This window comes from Camelus dromedarius, chromosome 18 (genome assembly GCF_036321535.1).
Source record: "Camelus dromedarius isolate mCamDro1 chromosome 18, mCamDro1.pat, whole genome shotgun sequence".
NCBI classification, from domain to species: Eukaryota; Metazoa; Chordata; class Mammalia; order Artiodactyla; family Camelidae; genus Camelus; species Camelus dromedarius.
Genome location: NC_087453.1, coordinates 28,083,682 through 28,107,798, shown reverse-complemented (window position 1 = coordinate 28,107,798; position 24,117 = coordinate 28,083,682). Strand labels below are relative to the sequence as shown.

Sequence of the window (24,117 nt, the reverse complement as noted above, 5' to 3'; positions counted from 1 at the left end):
CAGTAGGTCCTGGAACATATTAGGTGTTAAATAAATTGTGCTGACTAAATGTATTACTGGAAAAACGTTGATGCTAGAGTATTAACAGCATCTCCCAGTGTAAGAATAATTCTATTTTCACCCACTTAGCTTGTGAGCCTTTTGGGGGATGAATTAGGCAATACTGGAATATTCAGGAATGATAGAATGATTGCACTGGAAAGGTTAAAGGATTAGTCAAAAGTCGAAGACTGTTGAGGAAAACAACACATCTAAAGATGAGGGTGATGGGAGAGAAGACAGGAGATTTGGGAGGAAGCTTCTTTACCTGTGACAATTACGTACAGAGAGACACAAAGAAATGGGGAAAGCAGTTATAAGAGATTTTGTAGTACGTCATGAATCAAATTTTATTTTGGTACATTTTATAGAGATTTTATTACAAATTTATTTCTTATTAACTATTTTTTTTTTTTGGTCTTGGACCAGTGTTACTTTTAATACAAGGCTCCCTGGAGACTGGGGTTTCTATTTATTTTAAATAAGTGAATGTACAATCTTAGGTCCTTATGAAAGATATTTCTTTGAAATAAAAAGAGGAACTTATGATATTTTATTTATTCTGAGGTAGACTTTTACTTTTTTAAAAAGTACTAATTTTTAAAAATTGAAGTATATTTGAGTTCCAGTGTTATATTAATTTCAGGTGTGCAGCACAGTAATTCAATATTTTTATAGGTCATACCCCATTAAAAATTATTACAAAATAATGGCTCTCATTCTTTGTGCTGTACAATATATCCTTGTTGCTCATCTATTTTATACATAGTAGTTTGCATCTCTTAGTCTCATATCCTTATCTTGACCCTCCTCCCTTTCCTTGCCTCTCTGATAACTGCTAGTTTGTTTTCCAAATCTATCAGTCTGTTTCTGTTTTGCAATATACTTTTGTTTGCTTTATTTTTTTAGATTCTACAAATAAGTGACATTATATAGTATCTATCTTTCCCTGTCTGATTTACTTCAGTAAGCATAATATTCCCTAGATCCATTCACACAGCTGCAAATGGCAGAATATCATTTTTATGGCTGAGTAGTATTCCACTGTGTATATATACCACATCTTCTTTATCTATTCATCTGTTGATGGACACTGATGTTGCTTCCATATCTTGGCTATTATAAATAGTACTGTTATAAACATTGGGGGGCATGTTTCTTTTTGAATTAGTGTTTTCATTTTTTCAGATATATATAGAGGAATGGAATTGCTGGGTCACATGGTAGTTTTATTTTTAGTTTTCTGAGGAAACTTCATACTGTTTTCCATAGTGGCTGCACCAATCTACATTCCCACTAACAGTATACAAGTGTTCCCTTTTCTCCATTTGCTTTCCAACATTTGTTATCCATAGACATTTTGATGATAGCCATTCTGACAGGTGTGAGGTGCTATCTCATTGTGGTTTTGGTCTGTATTTCTCTGACATGTTAACAAGTGTCACATCCTCTTCTTGCATTGATTCCTCTATCATTTATAATGCCCTCCTGTGTCTTTTGTTACAGCCTTTGTTTTATAGTTTATTTTGTCTGGTTTGAGCATTGCTACCCCTGCTTTCTTGCTGTTTCCATTTGTACAAAATATCTTTTTCTAACCTCTCTCTTTCAGTCTATGTGTGTCTTTAGCTCTGAATGAAGTCTTTTTAGGTAGTATGTATATATTTTTATCCAATTAGTCACCCTGTGTCTTTTGACTGGAGCATTTAGTCCATTGACATTTAAAGTAATTATTGATAAGTATGTACTTACTGCTATTTTATTGCTTGTTTTCTGGTTATTTTTGCAGTTCTTTGTTCATTCCTTCTTCTTTTTCTTTCTTCCTTGTGGTTTGATGATTTTCTTTAGAAGTATGCTTGGATACACTTTTGCTTTTAACCTTTCTAAAACAGAGTTGCACCTTTATGTTTGATGAAGAGTCATAATTTAGTTGCAAGATTTTTTCTTTTTTATTAATATATTTTTTATTGACACATTAAACTTTTGACAGCATAACTTTGATAACATGTTATGTAATTCACTTCAACTTTTAAAAGCTATGTGGCAAATATTTCCATGGTAATGGTCAAACTTTCGCTTGTCCTTAATAAATTTCCTTCCATAAAAAATTCACTGGATCCTAGTGACTTCAACTTACTTTTATGAGACTATTTTGCAGCTTATTTTTAAAAGGAAGAGAGAAATCTTGGAAAATATACAAATATTTGATATTTAGTTAAAAAAATAAGGAGACAAATGACTTTTTGGCTTCACATAGAAAATAACCAGCACCATTTCCTAAGTAACCTCCAGCTATTCAGTGCCTCATGGAAGAATGATGATTGAGAGAGGCTTTCTAAGGCAAAGTCTTGGGGTGAACAGGCACAAAAAGGACTGGAGGACAAAAATTAAGAAAGGGGACCCAGATTTTAAAATAAATATTCACCCAATTGAAAAATACACAAAAGGTTTGAATAGACATTTCTCCAGAGAAGATGTTCATATTGTTAGGATATACAACATCATTAGTCATCAGTGAAATGTGAATCAAAACTGCAATGAAATAATACTCCACATCCACTAGAATAGCAGTAATAAAAAAAAAAAAAAAAAAAAAAACAAGTGTTGGCAAGGATGTGGAAAGATTGGAATCTTCACCCATTGCTGAGGATGTAAAATGATGCAGCCACTTTTGAAAACTGTCTGGCAGCTCCTCAAAAAGTTAAACAAAGTAACTGTATGAACAAGCAACTTCACTCCCAGGTGTATACCCAAGAAAACTGAAAACATATTTCCATACAAGAGCTTGTACATGAGTGTTTACAGCACCATTACTTACAATAGTCAAAAAATGGAAACAACCCAAATGTCCATCAAGTGATGAGTGATTAAATTAAAAATGTTTATACAATGGCATATTATCCAACTATTAGAAGAAGTGGTACATGCTACAACTTGAAATCCCAAATTTTTAATTTTAACACTGGCTAAATGAAAGAAGCCAGACACAAAAGACCACATATTGTGTAAATCTAATCATATAAAATATCGAGGATAGACAAATCCACAGAGATAGAAGATAGATAAATGGTTTCCAGGGGCTGAAGAGAGGAGGTAGGGAAACAAGGGAATGGGAAATGATTGCTAATGAGTAGGGGGGTTCCTTCTGGGGAGAGGGAAATGTTCTGGAATTAGACAGTGGTGATTGATGACCAATTTCTGACTATCCTAAAATCCATTGAAATATGTACTTTAAAAGAATGAACTTTATGATATGTGAGTTATAGTTTAATAAAACTATAATTAAAAGTATATGCAGAAAGCGCAAATAAACAATCGATCTGTACGTGGATTCCAGGGGGCAAAACTGGCTCCTGAGTTCTCTCTTGTGGGCAAAAAGAAGCTGTTGGTGTGCCTGGAATCCAAGGTGAGCCTAGCTTTCTCCACCTGTGTTTAGAATGTAATATTTGGTGATTTACCTACTTTCATCTGTCACTAGCAGTTTTGTATTTTGAAGTTGGTCCCATAAGTAAAAGTAAAAGGATGTGGCTCTGGGTGGTCTAGTCCTACCATTAGAGTGTTGCTCATTCATGAGGTGCCTAAACAGTATGGTAGCTTTGAGTTAATGACACATTATTCAGATGTCAATTGTTTATTTTTTTCTACCTTAGCATTAATATTTGGATGAGTAAACAAATTTATTTGCCATAAATGCAATATTTATTGAGGGATTTCATTATGATGGGTTTGAGGATTCAATGACAAATGAGACATGACCCCTGGTATCAAAGGTGTCAATGGAGGATGTATTTAAGTCAGAGGGCCATGACATTGCAGTTGGCATATACTCTATGCAAAAGAAAGTAGCTGATGTTGATGGATTCATTATATTAGTGGCCACCATTAATGACCACTTGAGTCCACATCATTTTCCCTATGACGTTGTAGTATCCTTTAAATATGGATCAAGGCTGGTTTTCTGGCTTACGTTCACAATAATAGAACAGAGGTGGAAGTAATGGTGTGTTAGTTCTGAGTTTAGACCTCAAGAGGCCTTGATCACTTTTGCTTGTTCTCTGTATCCTGCCTTGGACATGTGAAAAAGCCATCACTAGCCTGCTGAAGGGAGAAAAAAATCACATGGAACAGAGACAGATCAGCCTAGTTGTTCCAGCCAAGGCCCCAGACATGTGGAAGAGCCCAGCCAGGATCAGTCACCAACCTACTCACAGCTGACTACAGATGTTCGGATGAGCCCCAGTGAGATCAGCCCAGCCCAGCTCAGATCAACAGAGCCATGCACTTATCTGTAGACTCACAGTCAATAGAAAATGGTTGTTTCTAACACTAAGTGTTGGTGGTGTTTGTTATGCAGCAATAGATAACTGATATAGTTATCTATGCAATGGAAGCACAGATGAGAGGGAGCTTGGGTGGATCAAAGAAGGCTTCCTAGAGGAAGTGACATTTACTCTATAAACCTAAAGGGGACTAAGAGTTAGCCAGGGAAAAGAGAGAACCTGAGTGTGAGTGTGTGCACAAGTGTGTTTTGGGGAGGGGTTCAAGGGGAAGAGAAACAGAAAGAAAAGGGTCTAAGGAGCTGAGGGAATAATATTTAAAAAACCTGGGAGTTGAGATAGTCCATAAGGTTGGTGGATGAGAGGAATACTAAGAGATGAAACTGGAGAACAATGTAGGAACCAAATCACATAAGATCCAAAACATTTTTAAGGGTTTTAGACTTTATTCTGAGGACAGCTGGGGTCTTTTAAAAGCTTTTAATTCCAATTTTGCTTTTGTATGATCAGTCTAGCTCCACCATGGAGAAATGGCTACACAATTTAGGACTAGAGGCATGGAAACCATTTAGGAGAAACTTGGTCGGTGGAAGAGGATGGTGGCCTGAACTTGGGTATTAGCGGAGGGGATAGACAGTGTACAAATATGAGGGCTATTTCACAGGGTCAGAACTGAATCAGGTTGGTGATTTATTGGAAAGTGAATGAAGGAGAGGGAGCTGTCAAGGATGATGCCCACCTTTTGTTTGGGCAACTGAATTGATATTGGTTTTATTCATTGGTGTAGAAAACAAAGGACATGGAACAGATTAAAGTGTAAGTAAATTCAGTCTGGTGCATACTGTATGGGACAGACTATATTTTCTGAAGATGGCCATGCCTATGTATTTATTCCATTCCTCACATTCTTCAGTGTGACCTGCACTGCCCTCAAAGTGAGATGGGGTCTATGTTTGTTCCTTCCTCTTGAATCTGGGAAGGGGCTTGTCACAGCACCAATGATCAGGGTCCAGCATAAGTGACAGTATGTCACTTAGAGGTTCAGTCATAAAAATTTTGACACAGCTTCTGCCTGGCTCCCACTCACAAAGATCATCCTTGGAATCCAGCCACCATATTGTGAGAAAGCCCAGGCCATGTGGAGAGGACATGTGTGGTGATCCAGCCTGGAGCCCCAGCTAGCTTTTCAGCTGATGCATCATCAACTACCAAGCATGTGAGTAAATTAGCCTTTGGAAAATTCTAGCTTCCAGCCTTCTAATCTTCCAGCCAAGACGGCAGCCATCATGGAGTGGAGACCTGGCATCTCTGCTCTGCACTGTCTGAATTCTTGACTCACAAAAATTATGAGAATGAAGAAATAATTCTTACTGTTTTATGCCACTAGGCTTTGGAGTGATATGTCACACAGCAATCGCTAACTAATACACTGCATTTGGAGTGTCTATGGGACATAGTTCTAACTCATGTATATTTCTGTTTCAAAAATCAGTGTTGCAAACTCTTTTTTATCTGTTTTAGAAAAAAAGTTACATCGAATACTTTGTCATTTCTTGTCACTTCCATTATTGGTCAGAAAACTTTCGACGGTTTTGCCTTCCTTAGCTTTGGTCAATGAAGGGAGGGAGAATCCTGAGGGCAGTGCTACTCCTGGATGGAGGTGGTGGATGGAAAGAATGGTGACACCTGTACTCTCTGGCACAAGCATTGCAGCATCCTGATAACCTGCCCAGGTAGAGACGTGCTCCGTCTGGGTGGGCATCACCTCCCTAAAAACCAGCCTCGTGCTGCTCCCACCTTCCTGTAGGTTGGCCCAGACACCAAGAAATAACAGCTGGGTTGTGTTAAGAAATCTTTTATTGTTTCCTTTGGATTTGTGATGAAAGCACATAAAATTACAAGTGGAAGAAACATCATGCCACAAAATTGCATAGAATTATTACAAAAATGTGAATTATGCCTTTTAAATAATTTGAGATAGAAGAACCAAAATATGTACATTTTAAGAGCTTCAAATACTTTGTCCTATCTTTTTTTTTTTCTCCTGAAAAGGCAAAAGTCACAAGGTTCAATCCATCACAAACAATATTTATACAGTGCACAAGTGCAACATTAAATTCAAAGTAATGCAAGCGATGGCCCTTTCTTTTGGAATTATAGAATGACTGCTTATCTATCACAGGAGTACTAATTCATGTATGGTGATATTGAAATGCTCAAATGAAGTGTTAAAAACCAAAAACACATGGCATGTCAGTAGAACTTCGAAAACTGGTTTACACGGCCAAAAAGCACGCTATTCTCAGTAGTGTAAGGATATCAGAGGGGCGCAGTCTAATTTAACACACAGCTCTACTCTCTATCATAGGCAAAACCACAGTACAGAGTTTCACACATTCAACAAAGAACAAGGCAAATACATAAAGGCACAAAACTGCACATCATATAGACCCTTTTTTTCTTTATCTTACTTTATTTCAAGTAATATGAATATTATTCAATGATAGTATCACTGTAGTAGTTTCAATGATGCAAGACGGACAGTGTTACACACTACCCCACAACTGCAAAAACTGTCATTGTACAGATAGAAAAATGTGATTACAGGAAATGGCCAAATACAAACGTATTGCAAAATGACTAGAGTCGCTAAGATAATGAAATTCAACTACCAAAACAGTTTGGTGTAAGTCAAGGTTATTCAGCTTTAGTCTATCTCTGGACTAAAATGTGATACACTGCTCTGTAGTAATCACCACTGTGTTTGGTTATTAATGCTATTATTACTAGTTCATTCTTCTGCAATTTTAGACAGACTGTAATTTTGTTTATAAAAATGCAGCATTCGATTGTGACCATTCTTGCTTCCTTCTGATTTAATGCCTTTCGTTCAAAGTGCAAAAGTAGAATGATTTACAAAAGATTCCTCATTCAGTGGAAGTTAAGTTTTATTAAGTGTCTAATTAACACCCCAAATCCTTTAGATCAAAATATAATCATCTCCAAAGGGGATGGGATTTTTTTTTCCCCTTGTGTCTCACTAGATGTTTTTTTAATCAAACATTCCTTTCTAATATTTGAACTAAGCCTTCATTTTGATTAAAACTTAATTGTGATCTCTAGTTATTGCTTAAAGTTAAATAGAACAATTTTCATAAAAATATTAAATTCTTAAAACACAATTTTCAGGACACAACTAGCTTTTGTGTTTGAAAATGTTTTGCTAAGCTACAATCAGACAGGTTTATTTTAAAGTAAAATAAAACTGTGAACAGCTTGCTTTAGGGCTTGAACTTCAGTGTCCTCTGTGTTACTCTCTAAATTATATTTTTCCTCTATATAATTATTCTCTCTTACTTAAGACCTTTCAATAGTGTTTTTGATCAGTTTTACCATAATATAATTTTTTCTCTTATGCCATTTAACATAGGTACTTAACAAAAAGACAGTTAAGTGAATTAAATGTACATAGTAAATATATAATGAAAGATATTTTTAATGTTAGAAGTAAGTCGTAATTTTTCAGACTTAAAAATTATGGAAGATACTAATAAATTTCCATATTGCCGTCCTATACATTTTTGTATATTCTCACCAATAAAACAAGCTTAAAGTCTGATACTGAAAAATCCAGTTTTCGATCCTACAAAATATACATCAAAGTCTTATTCTAAGTTCTCAATCTACCTCAACTTGCAGCAACGGCTCCATCAATTATTTCTTAGAATTTCAATATAATTTAATATTCACATAGTCTAGATATTTGACCATTTTCTTCTCTATCCTTGAATTTGGTTTTAAGTCTTGTGGAAGAGATTTGGGTCACTGCCAATTAAGAAACAAATATCCACACTTTTATGAATATGTGTGTGTGTGTGTGTGTGTGTGTGGTGTATGTGTATGTACTTATATGGCTGAGTGCATACATATATACATGGAGATAATATATATCATTTATGTGTGGGGCTGTGTATTCTCTAGATAAATATTCAATCTTTATCTCTATATTAAAAGATAAATGAACCATAAAAAAAAAAAAAAGACAGCAAAATAACCGCTGGAAGCTCTTCGTTCTGATTGAATCTCTGAGCAACATACATCAGCTCAACTATTTTTATTCAATGGAACAGATCTTTGTAGTTGTTTAATTATTTTAGACCAATGACCAATGAATACCCAGACTTTGAGTGCAAGTAGTCGACTTGGATAGCACACCACCTAGAAGTGTGTGGCCAACTTGCTCACGCAGCCAAATGTACAAGCCATGTTCCAAGTCTGGGGATGGCTTCACTGGCCAAGGACACAATCAGGATGGAAAACCAGCTTATCTGAATCACTATGGTCTCTGATAAAGCCATGTCAGCAACAAATACACTGATGCCTCTATGATAAATAAATTAGCAAACTGCAAGCCTCCAGTGCTTGCAAAGCAAAGGGTGAAACAATTTTAATACACACGTTAACTGGAAGATATGGTAGCTGAGGGGCAGTTAGGACAAAAAAAAATGCTCAAAGTTGGCGGTTCAATAGTGTTAAATAGTGCGATGCATTTCTCAAACTATTTCTATTACTTTGACATACTTTACACCAGAGCTTCAAATAAAAACACGAGCTTGATTTTCTTCCAAGAAGACACTGTCTTTCGTTAAATGTTCCACAGAGTCTGGAAGTTGCCTGCTTTGAATTGACTATTGGAGAGAAAGCCAGAACCCCACATACATGCACCCTTCACTAGCAGACCTGCAGTAGTTTCCACATGACACATGGCGCCGGGCAAGGGGAAGCTGCATGGATCCTTCTGGAACTCTCCCTCCGGTGTGGATTTTAATCTAAGTGATGCTTCTCAGGAGGGTGCTCCTGGGCAGTGATCTTTGTAAGAAGAGAGAGTCCGATGGAGCTGGGGCGGGGGGGGGGGGGGGGGGGCGGGGTGCCATGCGTGCTCTGAAGGCTTGGCAGGAACACTCACAGAGGAGTGTCAAACTCTTTTCCTGGGTTTTCTCCTTCCAGCTCCTCCCCGGAAGGAGGCTTGTGGTTCAGTTTTCCAGGGTCTGAGGCCAGAGGGGCAGGGGCAGAACTGTGATTGCTGTCTTCACTGATCTTCCCTTTCATGGCTTCCTGCACGAACTCCAGAATCTCCAGGGGCAGCCTTTTGAACTTGTCTTGGTACTCTTGCTCCAGCTGCACCTGCAGCTGGGAGACAGCAAAAGACGGGATGATTTTATGTCACGCAGGTTTCTATAACCACCCGTGTAGAAACTCCTCGAAAGCGATGTACACAGATGGGGGAGGAATAAATCAATTTTAACATCATCCACTGGTTGCCTACAGAGACGATGTGAAATATTTTCACATTGTCCACTGGTTACTGAGAGAGAAGAGGTAAAACAGAGTTTAGTTAGACATCTGTCCATAGCCGAAAGTCAAGTCCAGCCCGCGGGTGGCATAATAAAACTAAAGACTTGTGATGATATAAATAAATACAGACACACATATACATGCAGAGGTGGGTCTCTTGAAAAAGCTTACAGAAGTTCTTAAATGTAGACATTGGTAATCTCCAGTATCTGGGAGTCCCAAGATATCAATGTCAAGGCTGACCATGAATCAGGCTGGGTGCACCTAGAAGCCTCTTCAGTGGACAGAGGATGAAGGTGTGGGCTTGCGGGAGTGCAGCCTCACCCGGAGGGCGGGAAGCCAGTCCCTCTAAACAGAAGCTGGATGCATTTTTACAAACAGAGCATATTCACTGTCACCAACATTAGCTTCTATTCTGACGTCTTTTATCATCTCTTTGTTTTGCTTCCTTTTATCATTCTAATTTTTATTTGCCTCATCAACGGTTTTAACTGTTTTCTAATTTATCTGCTGAACGCTCTGGAGAATTTTCAGGTTTTTAAAAGTCACAGAACTCTTCCTTCACATGCAGACTTACAGTGGCTTCAGCCATTAAACAAGTAAAAAGCCAGGAGTCTGGTAGGAGTCAGGGTGAGGGGTGGGTGCTGCCTGCTGGTTCTCTGTTGAGCAGAGCACCATCACTATCTGGAATTTTAAATAAAAATTATTTGCTTATTGAATGGTAAGCAGGGAGTTTAATCTTAGAAATGGCATGCGAGATTAAGTGTTTTTTCTCCGCCCGAGATAGCCTTGAGCCTTTTCTTAGGATAAGTCCTTAAAATCATTAAATTTCTTTACATGCTTCTCAAACTTTAAGAGGCACACAAATCATCTGGGCTCTTGGTCTTAATTCTGATTCAGGAGTTCAGGGTGGGGATCTTGCATTTCTCAGCAGCTCCTGGGTGATGCCAGTGTGGCTGGTCTACTTTGGACAGCCTGATGATCTTTTCGTCCTGACTCTTCTCTGAGCTCTCAGTTCTGCTTTTGGTCTCGATCCTGGCAGTGTGTCCTCCATCTGCAGCGTCAGTGCAGTCTGGCCCCTGGACCTTCCGGGGTGAAGACAGTCCTCGGGGTTATTAGCGTGGAAGTGTCCAGACCCCGTTTCCCCACCCGCGGGCTGGACGGCGCCAGCAGCTTGAGAGCATCCCCTTTAGTTCAACTCCTTTTCACTCCTGCTTCTACGCCAGAAAAGTTTTGCCAAGGCTTAGCTATTTAATTCAGATCCATAACCCCTTATCTGCAATACTAAAATCCCCAAAGTTCTGAAATTGAGAAGTTTTTTAATAATGTTGTGGCAGACTCATCGACATTAACTGATATCAGGCTATTTCTCATCCTTATTTTATCCCACTTCATGTGAACGCAGCACTGTAGACATTAATTTGTTCGAATATGCGGGTGACTCAGGCCCCCTGGGGTACAATGCTTGTGGTATATGCACCATATTCCCTTTCTAAAATCAGAAAAATTATGAAATCTGAAAAACAACAAAGAATTTCCAATAATGGATTGTGGATCTGCTTGAATGACCTTTTATATTTTTTCCCCCACATCAAAAAGTGCCTGATAAAAATGGCTTGGTCTGAGTATTGAAAGTCACCTCTTTCTGTCAAATATCAAATGTTGCGTATTTATGAATATGTTGTGCTGGCATCTGAATTCCAATAAGCCAAGAAGGAAACACACTTTGAGAGGGGTACCCACGGGCCCTGAGATTCACACTGTTGTGATGGAGCAAAGGCATCTTCGCACAGAGCTCCACCCTCAGCATCAAGGACAAACGCCTAGACTATCAGACTCAGGGAGACAGCAGCCAGTTCCTCCCCAGGTGGGGACTTTCACAGTGTCACACTTTTGCATAAGGAAATCTCAGACTGGTGTCTGACAGTTTCCGTTCACTGCCATCCAGCCCTCATCATCAGTTTGCTTCAATTTTAGTTCAGCAACAACATGCAGTTAAAGTTCGTTTCCAAGGAATGTAGGAAAAGGGAGAAAAGAAAGGGGCCCTGTGTTTAGGGAACAGCAGATTTCCTTTAGGTAAGACTAGGGGCTCTTCAGTGATAGATACACTGTTACCGGTACCTGGTGACCAAGATCTTGTAGGTCATTGGTGGACAAGACCCCACGGTGTTTGATAATGCTATTCCTTTTTTTTAATTTATGAAAAAAAAAAAACAACAAAAGAAAATGTGAGCAAATGCCAAATAAATACTTAAACTAACATTTTCTGATAATTTTTAAAAATCTTATTTTAATAATTATGTTTCCGCACCCAATTCTGATGTGTGGGCATTTCTCACCACACCAAACCATTCTCTGTGACACCAGCTGGTGTCCCACGACGGAACTCAAGACTGACATTATGTACCTGAAGGTAGTGTCAGATCCCACAGATTAAGGGCTCAGTCCTATAAGACGCCCCAGGAAGCCCAGCCAACTTTAGATGCTGATCCAGGTTGTCACCTGTGCTTCTGACTGACTGGCTGTAGTTTGGAGGTTCCCATGATTCCCCTCCTTGGGTTCGATTAGTTTGCTAGAGTCACTCACAGAACTCAGAGAAACATTTTACTTACTGGGTTATCCATTTATTGTAAGAGGACACAACTTAGGAACAGCCAGATGTACAGGGCAAGGTATGAAAAAAGGGCCCGGAGCATCCACACCCTCCCCAGGTGTGCCGTCTCCCCAATCTCCACGTGTTCACCAACCTATGAAGCTCTCTAAGCCAGATCCATTTGGGTTTTTGTGGAGACTTCATTACATATTCATGAGAGATGTAACTCATTGGCCATTGGCGATTGAACTCTACCTCCAGCCCCTCCCCTCTCCCTTGAGGAGGTCTGAAGGTGGACCTGAAAGTTTCAACCCTCTAGTCACTAAGTTGCTTCCCCGACAACCAGCTCCGTCTTTAGGTGCTTCCCCAAAGTCACCTCATTAACATAACAAGAGACACTTTTATTGCTCTCAAAACTTAGGAAATTCTAAGAGTTTTAGGAGCTCTGTGATAGGAACTGAGACAAAGACCAAATGTACAGTCCTTATTATAAATCACAATATCACAATAATAGCAATCTAGTTTTAATAAATTGTTTCTTAAAAAAATTAAAAATTGACCCAGTTGTGGCTAAAATTGTAACTTTAGTAGATTCTTCCCTTCATCATCGGTTAGTAATGAATTTTATTGTACTCTAAACTATTTTAAAAAATTGAAATAATTTAATTTATAAACTAAATTAACTTTATATTAAATGCCTTGTATTTCACTCTTTTAAAAATATCTTTTATTGATTAGTGAATTAATTACAAAATTACATTTATTATTGAATTTCAAGTTAGAGCTTTTCTTTTTATTCATTTTTCTTTCTTATAAATGGAATACTTCTTCATTGTGAGAAAATATGAAAAGTAGACAGGGCAAAGTCTGGCTCTGTTTCCAAGGAGCCCCATCTATTAAGAGTCTAGAGCTATTTCTAGTTCAAGGGTTGCAGACTCAGGTGGTCAGGGGTTAAACACAGTCATGAAAATAAGAGAAGTGGGCTGTGCACAATGAAGTGAGAGTGATGGGAAGGATATGCCAGGCTAAAGGATCTAAAGGAGAGGCAGGAACTCAGCCCTAGCTAAGGCTTTCCAGATGCTCATTTTCAAGAGAAGTCAGAAATGCAAATTTTCATGTAAGGTCTCCTGAATTTTCATTGTTGGCAATGGACTTGGTCCACACTCATGAGTCTTACTGAGACAGGAGGGAAGGGGACAGGGTACAACCTTTATAAGAATGACACAGCAATCAAAGATTTGACTCCCAGCAGACCTTGAGCTTCATTGTACACTCACTGTAATATATTGGCACATAAATGGCACTCCCACAGGTGCCATGACAGTTCCAAGCCTAATCACAAAAAGTCAAAGAGTGGATGCTGGCTCAGTTCCTGGGAATCCCAGCCCCTTCTCCAGAGTAGTTGGAATAATCCTCCCACTTGTTAGCATATGAAATTACCCAGCCCATAAAAACTAACCACTCCCACACCCTGTGGCAGTCTCACGTTCCTAGATGAACCCATGCTCTGAGGTCGCCACTTCTCACCTCTAGAGATGGCCCTCATTCTACCCCCCCTCCACCCCCCACCTTTGCGGCCTCTCTGGCCTTCTGAGATGGCCTGCACTCTGTCTGTGGAGTGTGCATCTCTCTGGATAAACCTACTTTCTCTCTATTGTGGCTTACACTTGATTTCTTTCCTGCGTGAAGCCAAGGACCCTCACTTGATGGGACGCATCCCAGGGACTCTCCCGAGACCTGGAACCCAGTCGTCCTCTCATGCGCCATTTTCCTGCATCACCACTGAGCTTGTGGAGAATTTCTAACTTATCTCCTAGCAGACTTAAATCTGGCTGAGATCAGAGGACTCCAGACCTTGGGTCCAGCTGTGGAATTTCAGCTTGGATCCCTCCTAATTTTCTCTTCCTGCCATTCTGAGCTTCAGATGGTCCTTCACTGAACACCAGCACTGTCTCTTGATCGTCCCTCTGCTGGTGTTCAGTGCCCTCCCATCTAATTGCCTCCTCTGGTTCAGGTACTCAAACACGTTGAGTTTCTACTCTGGGCAACGCTGTTCTGCGGGAATGGTAGACAGACAGCACAAATAACAGCAATTCTTCACCCCTCCTTATAGTCCTAGCCCTTGTAGCTCCTCCCATCAAAGATGTGGGGTGTATTTTTCATCTCCCTGAATCTGGGGAGGCCTTGTGAATTGCTTTGTCTAGTAGAATATGCCACAGTCACAGGATGCCATTCTAGACCTCCAAAAGCTTTGTGTGCTGCTTCTCTCACTGTTGGAAGCTTACTCAGACACTGCGTGAAGAAGCTCGGACTAGCCTGCTGGAGGGGGAGACTGTCAGACAAGAAGGTGCAGCCATTATAAACCAGCCAGCCTCACAGTGCCCACCAGCTAAACACAGGCTTGAGCAAGGCCACGGAGATCAGCTGAGTGTGGCCCAGGTTAGGGCTTCCTGGCCAGTTCACAGACTTATAAGCTCAGCAAATGCTTACTGTTTTACGCTACTGAAAGCTTTGTGGCTGTTCGTTATGCAGCAGTACTGTAACAATAGCTAACTGCTACAGTGGGGGCAGGGAATATGAAAGAGTGTCATGTACGGCCTGGCCCCATGAATCACACAAAATTCAATTCAGTTGGGCCCATCTTTGTATTGCTATGGCCTCTAAACATATTCTTGGGGAAATATCACCATAGGACAGGTAGATTTTCATGAGAAATTGGATTTTGTAGGCTATGCCTTGGAGCTTTTCTACATTAGCAAACATGAGCTGGATTGATCTTAATTTTATAAGATCTATTTTTAGAAAATGGGGGAAAAAAGAGGAAGGAACATGGTCAAATTTAATCTCCAATATTAAAACAAATTGTTACATTATACTCAGATATTCACAAATAAGAGCGTTGCCAGTGTTTGTTTCATTGTAGATTGAGTTCTCCAATTTGACTAGCTAGACTCAATTTCTAAATTTCTTAGTTAACTTGATTATCAAAAGATGTTGCCCACGCATCGCTTCTGTGAACTCTGGAAAGTTAAGCAGGAAAAGGCAGTCAAGTTCAACTGAACTTTCCATTTGAAAAATGAATTTGAACTTTGCAGTCAAGTTCAAATGTGTTCAGCCCCGACAGGTTCTACTGTCATAGCTTTTGGCACTTGGGATGCGCTCCTGCCTCTGACATTTTTTCAACTGCCTTAGGAAGTAAAGTCAAGATTTGATCCAGTTAAGCAAAGTTTTTAGATGCACATATATAAGTGAAGGCCAAGGAGAGAGCAATTACTCATAAAAGTTTACAAACAGAAAAAACCCCAAGCACTCAGTATAACAAAAAATGTGGGGTAAATATAAAATAGGTCAGATTATTGAGTTATTAAAAGTGGTATAATCAGAACCAATTTTTTAAGGAAACAAATCAAAACCAGAGAATAATAAGTTGCAATGGGATAACAAAGACAGAAGAACTGCTAACACTTAAAAAAAAAAAAACGCTACAGAGAATGCACAGACAGATATTTAAGATTTTCACAATTTGACTTCAGGTCCAATGCAAGTCATTTTGCCCAGTGAAGTGTACTAAAGACCTTAATAAAACACAAAGCAGGAAGAATTTTGGGAGGAGACTTCGGGGAATAACTATGTAATCATAGGGTACAGAGAACTTTTAAGCAAGCCAGAAGAGCCATAAGCTACCAAAAAATTTTATTTATGTAAGGGAAAATAACCTTTTTTTGGTGAAAAAACTGGCAGAACCCACACAGTTCACAGGAGAAGAAATACAAATATACAATATCTACATGAGAAGATGTTCAGTCCCATTAGCAATCAGGGACACGCAAAAACACAACACAACACTTTTTAAGGGACATTATATTGATAAATCTCTTTTTTTAAAGGAGTGATCACATCTAGTGGGGAACTGACATTGTCAAATATTAGACAATAATCTGATGATATTAAAAGAAGGGATCTACTACACCACATGTGGGAATCTGGCCCAGAGAAATACAAGCCCCAACATGCAGGATGGAAGCCAGATCATTTGGCTAAAAGTGATAACTAACAGACCTCAATTTTGTCAAATGTTCTTCCTTTTGCAATTGGCAGTTATTCTGTGGGGTGAAACTCTGGATCCACATAAAGATTCCTCGAGTACCCCTTTATGAATTTGATGATTCTTGCCTATCTCATTGGGGTAAGTTGTACTTTTCTAATTCCTTCTTATTTAGCTGGTGTTTTTCTGGAAGGGAGATGTGGAGATGAACTAGAGTTCCTCCTAAAACGGCAGGGTAAGCATTTAATTTTTTTCCTTTAATTATAAATATTGTGAGTAAGGAGTTGACTTTTCTTTTTCTTTTCTTTCTCTGAAAATAACTCCAGATAATATATTTTTATTTTCATCTTTTAGTTCCTTTTGTTCAAATCAGTTGTAGCCATCATTCTTTTTTAAGCTCAAATTGTCCCTTGTGTGGCCAGAGGTGGGGACTTTCTGGCAGCTTCCTAGATCCTAATAACAGCACCCCCCCCTTAGTTTTTAGCACTTGCTTGCTTTTCTAGGTATGGCAAGGTCCTGTAGATACCTCTTACACTCTCCCTGTCTCAGACCTGGAATCAGGCTCTTTTCCAAGGAGCCTGTAGTAGAGAAGGCGTTAACAAGCCAAGCTTTGGGTGCTAAAATGCTCACTGCGACCAGACGGTCATTGTTGTTTAGACCATCTCAGTAGACAGGACATGTATTGTGAAAAAATGTTAGTATGTATTGATATTTCAAATTTAAATGTAACATGATAGAATTTATGCCTAACTTCTTTGATTTATCCTTGTATATGTTTTTAATTTCATAATTAATCTGGAATATTTTACTTTCTGCTAACATTACCCTACTTACTTATTTGCTTTGCATGCAATATACAGAAAGAGTTTCAATATTAGGATCTGTCAATAGAATAACCATGTGAAGCTTGAGACCTTTTTGAGGTTCTTTTTTTTCACAGAATACATCCCATAAGGGATGCACAATTACATTACTCTGCTAAATTCACTGGAAATAATTATACTCTTTGCATAATTATCTTGCCTTTAATATACACACAGGGTCATTTGTTTCAGTTTGCTTTCTCATTAGATATTTTAGATTATTTCACTTTTTTTCATCTCTGAGAGCATGTGCTATATATTTAAACATTTAATCCCTCCGAATCTTCCCCCCTTTTTTTAAAATTGAAGTATAGTCAGTTTACAATGTTGTGTCAATTTCTGCTGAATAGCATATTTCAGTCAGACATATACATACAATATTTGTCTTCATATTCTTTTTCATCCTAGGTTACTATAAGATATTGAATATAGTTCCCTGTGCTAGACATAGAGTAGTTAGCATCTGCAAATCTTGAACTCCCAATTTATCACTTCCAACTTCCCTTCCCCTCTGGTAACCATAAGTTTGTTTTCTATGTCTGTGAGTCTGTTTCTGTTTTGTAAATAAGTTTGTCTTTTTTTAAGATTCTACATGTAAGTGATATCATATGGTATTTTTCTTTCTCTTTCTGGCTTACTTCACTTAGAATGATGATCTCCAGGTCCCTCCATGTTGCTGTAAACAGCATTATTTCATTCTTTTTTATGGCTGAGTAGTATTCCATTGTATGAATAGACCACAACTTCTTTATCCAATCATCTGCTGATGGACATTTAGGTTGCTTCCACATCTTAGCTATTGTAAATAGTGCTGCTATGAACATTGGGGTACATGTATCTTTTCAAACTAGAGTTGTCTCCACATATATGCCCAGGAGTGGGATTGCTGGGTCATATCGTAAATCTATTTTTAGATTTTTAAAGGAATCTCCATACTGTTTTCCATAATGGCTGCACCACACTACAGTCCCGCCAACAGCCTCACGGTCTTTTAACCTTTTAAAAATATCTCTAACCTTTAGGAAGTAGGTTATGGTAATATGGTACTGTAATTATTTTGCTCAAAATATTTTGAAATTTACTGTTAAAGGTTAGGAAAATGAAAAACAAGCAAACAACCAAAAATAAATCAATAAAATTCCCTGTAAAATAAAACAAGTCTTCTACCTAAAAAAATGAATGCAGTCAGTAAATGTAAACCAATATAAATGGCTATGAAAACAGGGAAAGAAAATTATGTTACTGTGATAAATGAAGAAAATCTACATACAGGAGTGTACGTACTGTGGTTATGAAACTATATTCTAAGAATATGGAATGACTTTGAAAGGAAATAGTGAAATATAAACTGTGTTGGGATTATAAGTATTTTTATTCTTTCAATTTCTCATTTTTATGGTAATGTGATTATTTTATTTTTAGCATGAAAATAGCATTCTAAAATAAAAACAAAATCTAATATATATTAAAAAGTACACAACAGAAAAATACAATGTGTTGAATGTGGAATAGAGTGAACAGGAAAATGTTATTAAAAAATTACTACAGAGATTATGGTGTTTTAACCTCAAAAATCAAGAATTAATTAGCTGAGAGGTTGTTAAAGACAGTGGGAAAGCTATTGAAAAGTACATCTATCCAATGGGTGGTTGCAAAATCAGCCTGAACAACCTTGAAAAGCCTCATTTTATTTTTAGAATAATCTCATGAATTTTTACTCCAACCAAGAATAGAAATAACAGAATCACATAAAAATTACAGAGTGAGGTCAGTCAGGTTGCCAGAGGATTGTTAGAAAAATGGCATGTGGGAAAATGGGACTACATTAGCTATCCCAACCATTCTAGGTTTTGTTTATTGGTTTTCCTCTAAATTTTTGAAGAGTAAATTGCAATGGGACTTTGAGTCAAAATGGCTGAGTGAGTAATTCCTTTTTCTACTTCAAGCATAGAGAAATGCTAAATGAAACAACATATACTTATTTAAATTTATAACTGAATTTTTTTATTGATACATAGTTGATTTACAATGTTGTGTTAGTTTCTGGTGTACAGCATAATGATTCGGTTATACATATATATATTCTTTTTCAGATTCTTTTTCATTATGGGTTATTACAAGCTATTGAATATAGTTCCCTGTGCTATACAGTAGGACCTTGTTGTTTATCTTTTCTTCATATAGTAGTTTGTATCTGCTAGTCCCAAACTCCTAATTTATCCTTCCCCTCCCCTTTACTCTTTGGTAACCATAAGTTTGTTTTCTGTGTCTGTGAGTCTGTTTTTGTTTTGTAAATCAGCTCATTTGCGTCACTTTTTCAGATTCCACATATAAATGATAACATATGATTTTGTCTTTCTTGTCGGATTTACTTCACTTGGCATAATAATCTCTAGGTCCATCCATGTTGCTGTAAATGGCATTATTTCATTCTTTTTAATGGCTGAATAGTACTCTGTTGCATATTGTAAATAGTGCTACTATAGACATTGGAGTGCATGTATCGTTTCAAATTAAAGTTTTCTCTGGATATATACCCAGGAGTGGGATTGCTGGATCATATAGTAACTCTGTTTTCAGTTTTCAAAGGAATCTCCATACGGTTTTCCATAATGGCTGCACATATTACAGTCCCACCAACAGTGCAGGAGAGCTCCCTTATCTCCCCAGCATTTATCCTTTGTAGACTTTTTAAAGATGGCCGTTCTGACCGGTGTGAGATGATACCTCATTGGAGTTTTGACTTGCATTTCCCTGGTAATTAACAATATCGAACATCTTTTCACAGCCATCTGTATGTCTTCATTGTAACTGAGTTCTAATATGAGGAAAGGAAATAACTAAGTCACAGGAACAGCGAAGGAATTCAAAGCCAAAAGGCCCAGTGGTGTCAAAACAGACTATGCATCTTGGGGAGCTGGGGTTTTCCGTTCTAAGACAAGGGAGGAGAAGGCCTAGGAGTTTCTGGTGTTGGAGTGCTGAACTGAAGTCCCCGTGGAAAGCCTGGAGTCTCCACACTTGAAATGGGGACTCAGAAAATGCAATCCATAGTCTTGGGGACAAGCTGTGCAAGGTGATGATTCATGGGACCCATTGGAACAAAAACGTCAGCAACAAGGAATCAGAAACCCAACCAGCATCATGAGTGAGTGCAGTTTCCAAACTCAAATTACCCTGTGAATGGGTGCCCGGGGCCAATAAATCAAAGCAAAAACTGTTCAAAAATGGATAAAACCCAGACAGTCTCAAAGCAGAAGCACGGCAAATTCAGGCTATTTGGATTCTCTACAGCCCATGGCAAGAGTGACGCCTGTAGAGAAACAATTCCCACTGACCATGAGCTCAAAGTTCAAAATTACAAACCACTCAGGTAACATGCAGCATTGTTCAACCTGGCAATTCAAGGTTGCCATTGGCAACTGGAATCTAACGACAGTGAATAAATGGCGATCAGTGTATTTCTAGGTCAGAATGGAAAATACTGCAGACCTACACAGAAATGAACTGAACAGTTCATGCCCATGTGGAAGAATACAGTTAGTTCATAATGGGTGTACATTCCTGGTGCTTTCAATCAAGAGCTGGATGGAGTGGGCTGCATGCCTACATTTTTGGCAGATTTTTCCTAAATCATTATATCTGCTTGAAAATGATATTAAGGTTAATTTTCATCTTTTGAACAAATGCCAACTGGCACCAGAGCCCATTGCCAAAGGCGCGGAAAGCAATCAACAGTTAAGTTGTTGCCATAGATCTATACAAGTGGCTAACTTGCTGAGGGACAGATACGATGCTCTGGACACACAGGGTGCTTGCATCTTACTAAATATGACCATGGACAATGTATTTAATCTGGAATTTAAACAGTCTCAGATATAAAACGGGGATAATAATCCCAGTTTCTACAGATGAGTTTGTTACTAAAAGGTTTAAATGAGATCACACATGTTAAGTAATTAGCATATTGTGTTGCTTATTAATTAATTTCGTATAACTTTCTAAAGAGGCGGCAGGGAAAGAACTTACAGCTGGAACCCTGTCTACTAAGCGGTCTTTGCTCTTTCCATTTATATCATTTGAGTCATTATTTGGTCAATGAGACACAGTTAGGGTATTTGTTAATTCTTCTTCTTCTTCTTCCTTTTTTTGGATTATGTTCTGGATCATTGTTGATTTTTGAAATATTTATCAATAAACAATATTTCTGAACACCTGACTGGTACAGGGCCCTCTGTCTGTTGCTGTGGAGAATTAAAAACTTAGTCCTTCCAGGTGACAAGCAATGCGTACAGGGAATCTAACAGGTTGGGCTGAACAGGTGCTAAGACAAGATGTGCTGGGCATATTGAAAGTGAAGGGTGGAAGTGATACAGGACATACTTATGGAGGAGGAGATGGGCCTTAAAGAGTTGGGCTTACTATACATAAAAATTGATTAAAAAAAACAAGTTTCTTCTGTATAGCACAGAGAACTATATTCAATACTTGTAATAATCTTTAATGAAAAAAGTATGAAAAGGAATATACGTGTGTATATGCATGACTGGGACATTGTGCTGTGCACCAGAAACTGACACACTGTAACTGATTGACTCCAATTAAAAAAAAAGTTGCATTGTGAGATCTGCCAATACCTTTGGTATTATTGTTCTGGGGCAGAAGCTTTCAGTCTTCTCCCCATGAGACATACAATAGGTAACACTGATGGAGGGAGCAGGGAATAACATTCTCCAGCTGTAACTTCCCTCTTCCTTGCTCTAACAGTATACAGTTCAAGTATATCTATATACAGATATATATGACTATATATTGATATCTCTCTCTCTATATAATCTGTATCTACATCTTTGAATCTCCTCTAATACATAAAAATCAAATCATTATCAAATTTCTTTTGTCTGTAATTAGCCACAGATCACAATGGAGGGGACTCATATTCTGTGGCTGAGAACACTTCTTTAAGAAGGAGACTGCATGTTAAAAGTAACGCGACAGGCAAGCTTTAGATCAGTGCCTCTCAAAAGTGAATGTACGTGCAAAACACCGGGTGATTTTGTTAAAATGCAGATTCTGATTTGGGAGATCTGGGATGGGGCCTGATTCTGCATTTCTAACAAGCTCCCAGGTGGTGCTCATGCAGTAGCCTAAGGACCATTTTCGAACAGCACCTCTTTAGACAGAGGATGCCCAGCAAAGTGTTCTTTTCATGTTTCCCTCCTCAACATTATTTCAGGGTCTGGATTTCTATAAAAGGATTCTCTGTGAATTTCATGTCTCCAGACTTCTGGAGTTGGTTGATGTTCAGATTTGGATTCAAAATATTTGTTGGAGGCTACTGGGTATATTGAATGAAGGCAGAATGAGGTAGAAAGGAAAAATGGAAAGATCGGGGACAGGCAGGCAGTAGATCCAAATAGTGAATCAATAAACGAGGAAAGTCAGAAGCTAGAGGTCCTGTGATTACTAAGCATAGTTCCTAACGTGCATTTGCATTTTAAATTTTATTTCAAGTCAAAAGCCAAATGCATTCTGATACAGCTCTTATGTGTAAATTCCTCTGTACATCCACATACTCCATGAAACTGCTCATAAAGGAAACTTGCTCTTAATAGAGTAAAGAACAGAATCAGATTCCTATGACTTTTTTTCCCTAGCTCCATCCCCATTCCTTCTTCACTGTCCTTTCCCCAATATACCTCTCTTGAAATGCTGCAATTTCCTAACTTAACCCGTAATTTATACCTCCTATGATTCTTGAAATCTATTTCAAAATTTCTTTTGTAATCATCTTAACATGTATCTAGAGATTACTGTAGAAACCCTTGAAAGGGACATTAGCAATTATATAGTCAAGCCCTTCAAAACTTAGTCGTGGAAAGGGATTTTAGAAATTATATAGTCAAACTTTTTTTTTTCTTCTTAGTATAAACTGGTGGCTGAGAGAAGTTAAGTGGCTTTCTCAAAGATAAAGCTTGCTGATAGCAAAACTAGGCCCAGAATCTAGTTGATTTTCCTTTACAGTAAATTGACTGGATTAATGGCCTGATCCTTCCCCTCTCTCTGTATCCACAGTCTTTGCTTTATGACTCTAAGTTCCTCTTAGGCAAAAGGTAGAGTCTATCTCTCTACCTCTTGAATATGAGCTGGTCATGTGACTTACTTTAGCCAATAGGATGTTAGCAGACATGGTCCAAGCAGAGGCTTGAAAAAGCACTTGTGCATTCCAGTTTTCACTTCTGTTATTCTGCCACAAGCATGGAAGTATACTTGGCTAGTTTGGTAGAGGAAGAGGCACATGGAACAGAGCTGAGTCACCCCAATAATCCCAAAAGCATCCAAGGTCACAGCCCAAAGCATCCAAGGTCAAACAGCAGCTGGCTGGTACTCAGAGATGCAACCAAGTCTAGCTGAGATCAGTAGAGTCCCTTACCTGACCTGTAACTAATCATAGATGTACGAGCAAGCCCAACTCAGATCGGCTATGCTCAGCCCAGATCAGCTGAACCCTGTAAAGTCATGAACTAAATAAATACTTATTATTGTATGTCAGTGACATTTTGTGTTTACTGTGCACTGTTATTTTAGCATTTCTCCCATGACCCCCACAATTTCTCTCAAAAGTGTTCGTGAAATTCTGTGGTGGGGGATACCAAAATCTGAGGGTGCTCGAGTCCCTTACATAAAATGATGTAGTATTTACATACAACCTATGCGCATCCCCCAGTATGCTTTAAATCACCTCTAGATTACTTATAGTACCAAATACAGTGTTAATGGTGTGTGAATAGTTCCTGCCTGGCATGTGGCAAATTTTTGGAACTTTCTGGAATTTTTTTCCCAAAGATTTTCAATCTGGGGTTGGCTGAATCCACAGATGTGGAACCCGTGGATATGGAGTGCTGACTGTATGCTACAATGTAAGGCAATAATTATGTTACTTGGCAAGCA

The 24,117-nt window shown here is 38.4% G+C and overlaps 1 protein-coding gene across 4 annotated transcripts in view; it reads right to left on the bottom strand.

Moving 5' to 3' along the window:
• PLCB1 (phospholipase C beta 1) overlaps positions 1-24,117 on the bottom strand; it is a 662,592-nt gene that overhangs the window by 16,216 nt on the left and 622,259 nt on the right. Inside the window, exon 32 of one of the 4 annotated variants that reach the window (XM_031434231.2) lies at positions 6,153-9,503. The exons of 2 other annotated variants lie outside the window; for them this stretch is intronic. In XM_031434231.2, coding sequence (XP_031290091.2) covers positions 9,276-9,503 — 228 coding nt within the window. In that variant the 3' untranslated portion in view covers positions 6,153-9,275. Of the gene's footprint in view, positions 1-6,152; positions 9,504-24,117 lie in introns of those variants that run through there. One more of the 4 variants, XM_031434232.2, reaches the window with a different exon arrangement.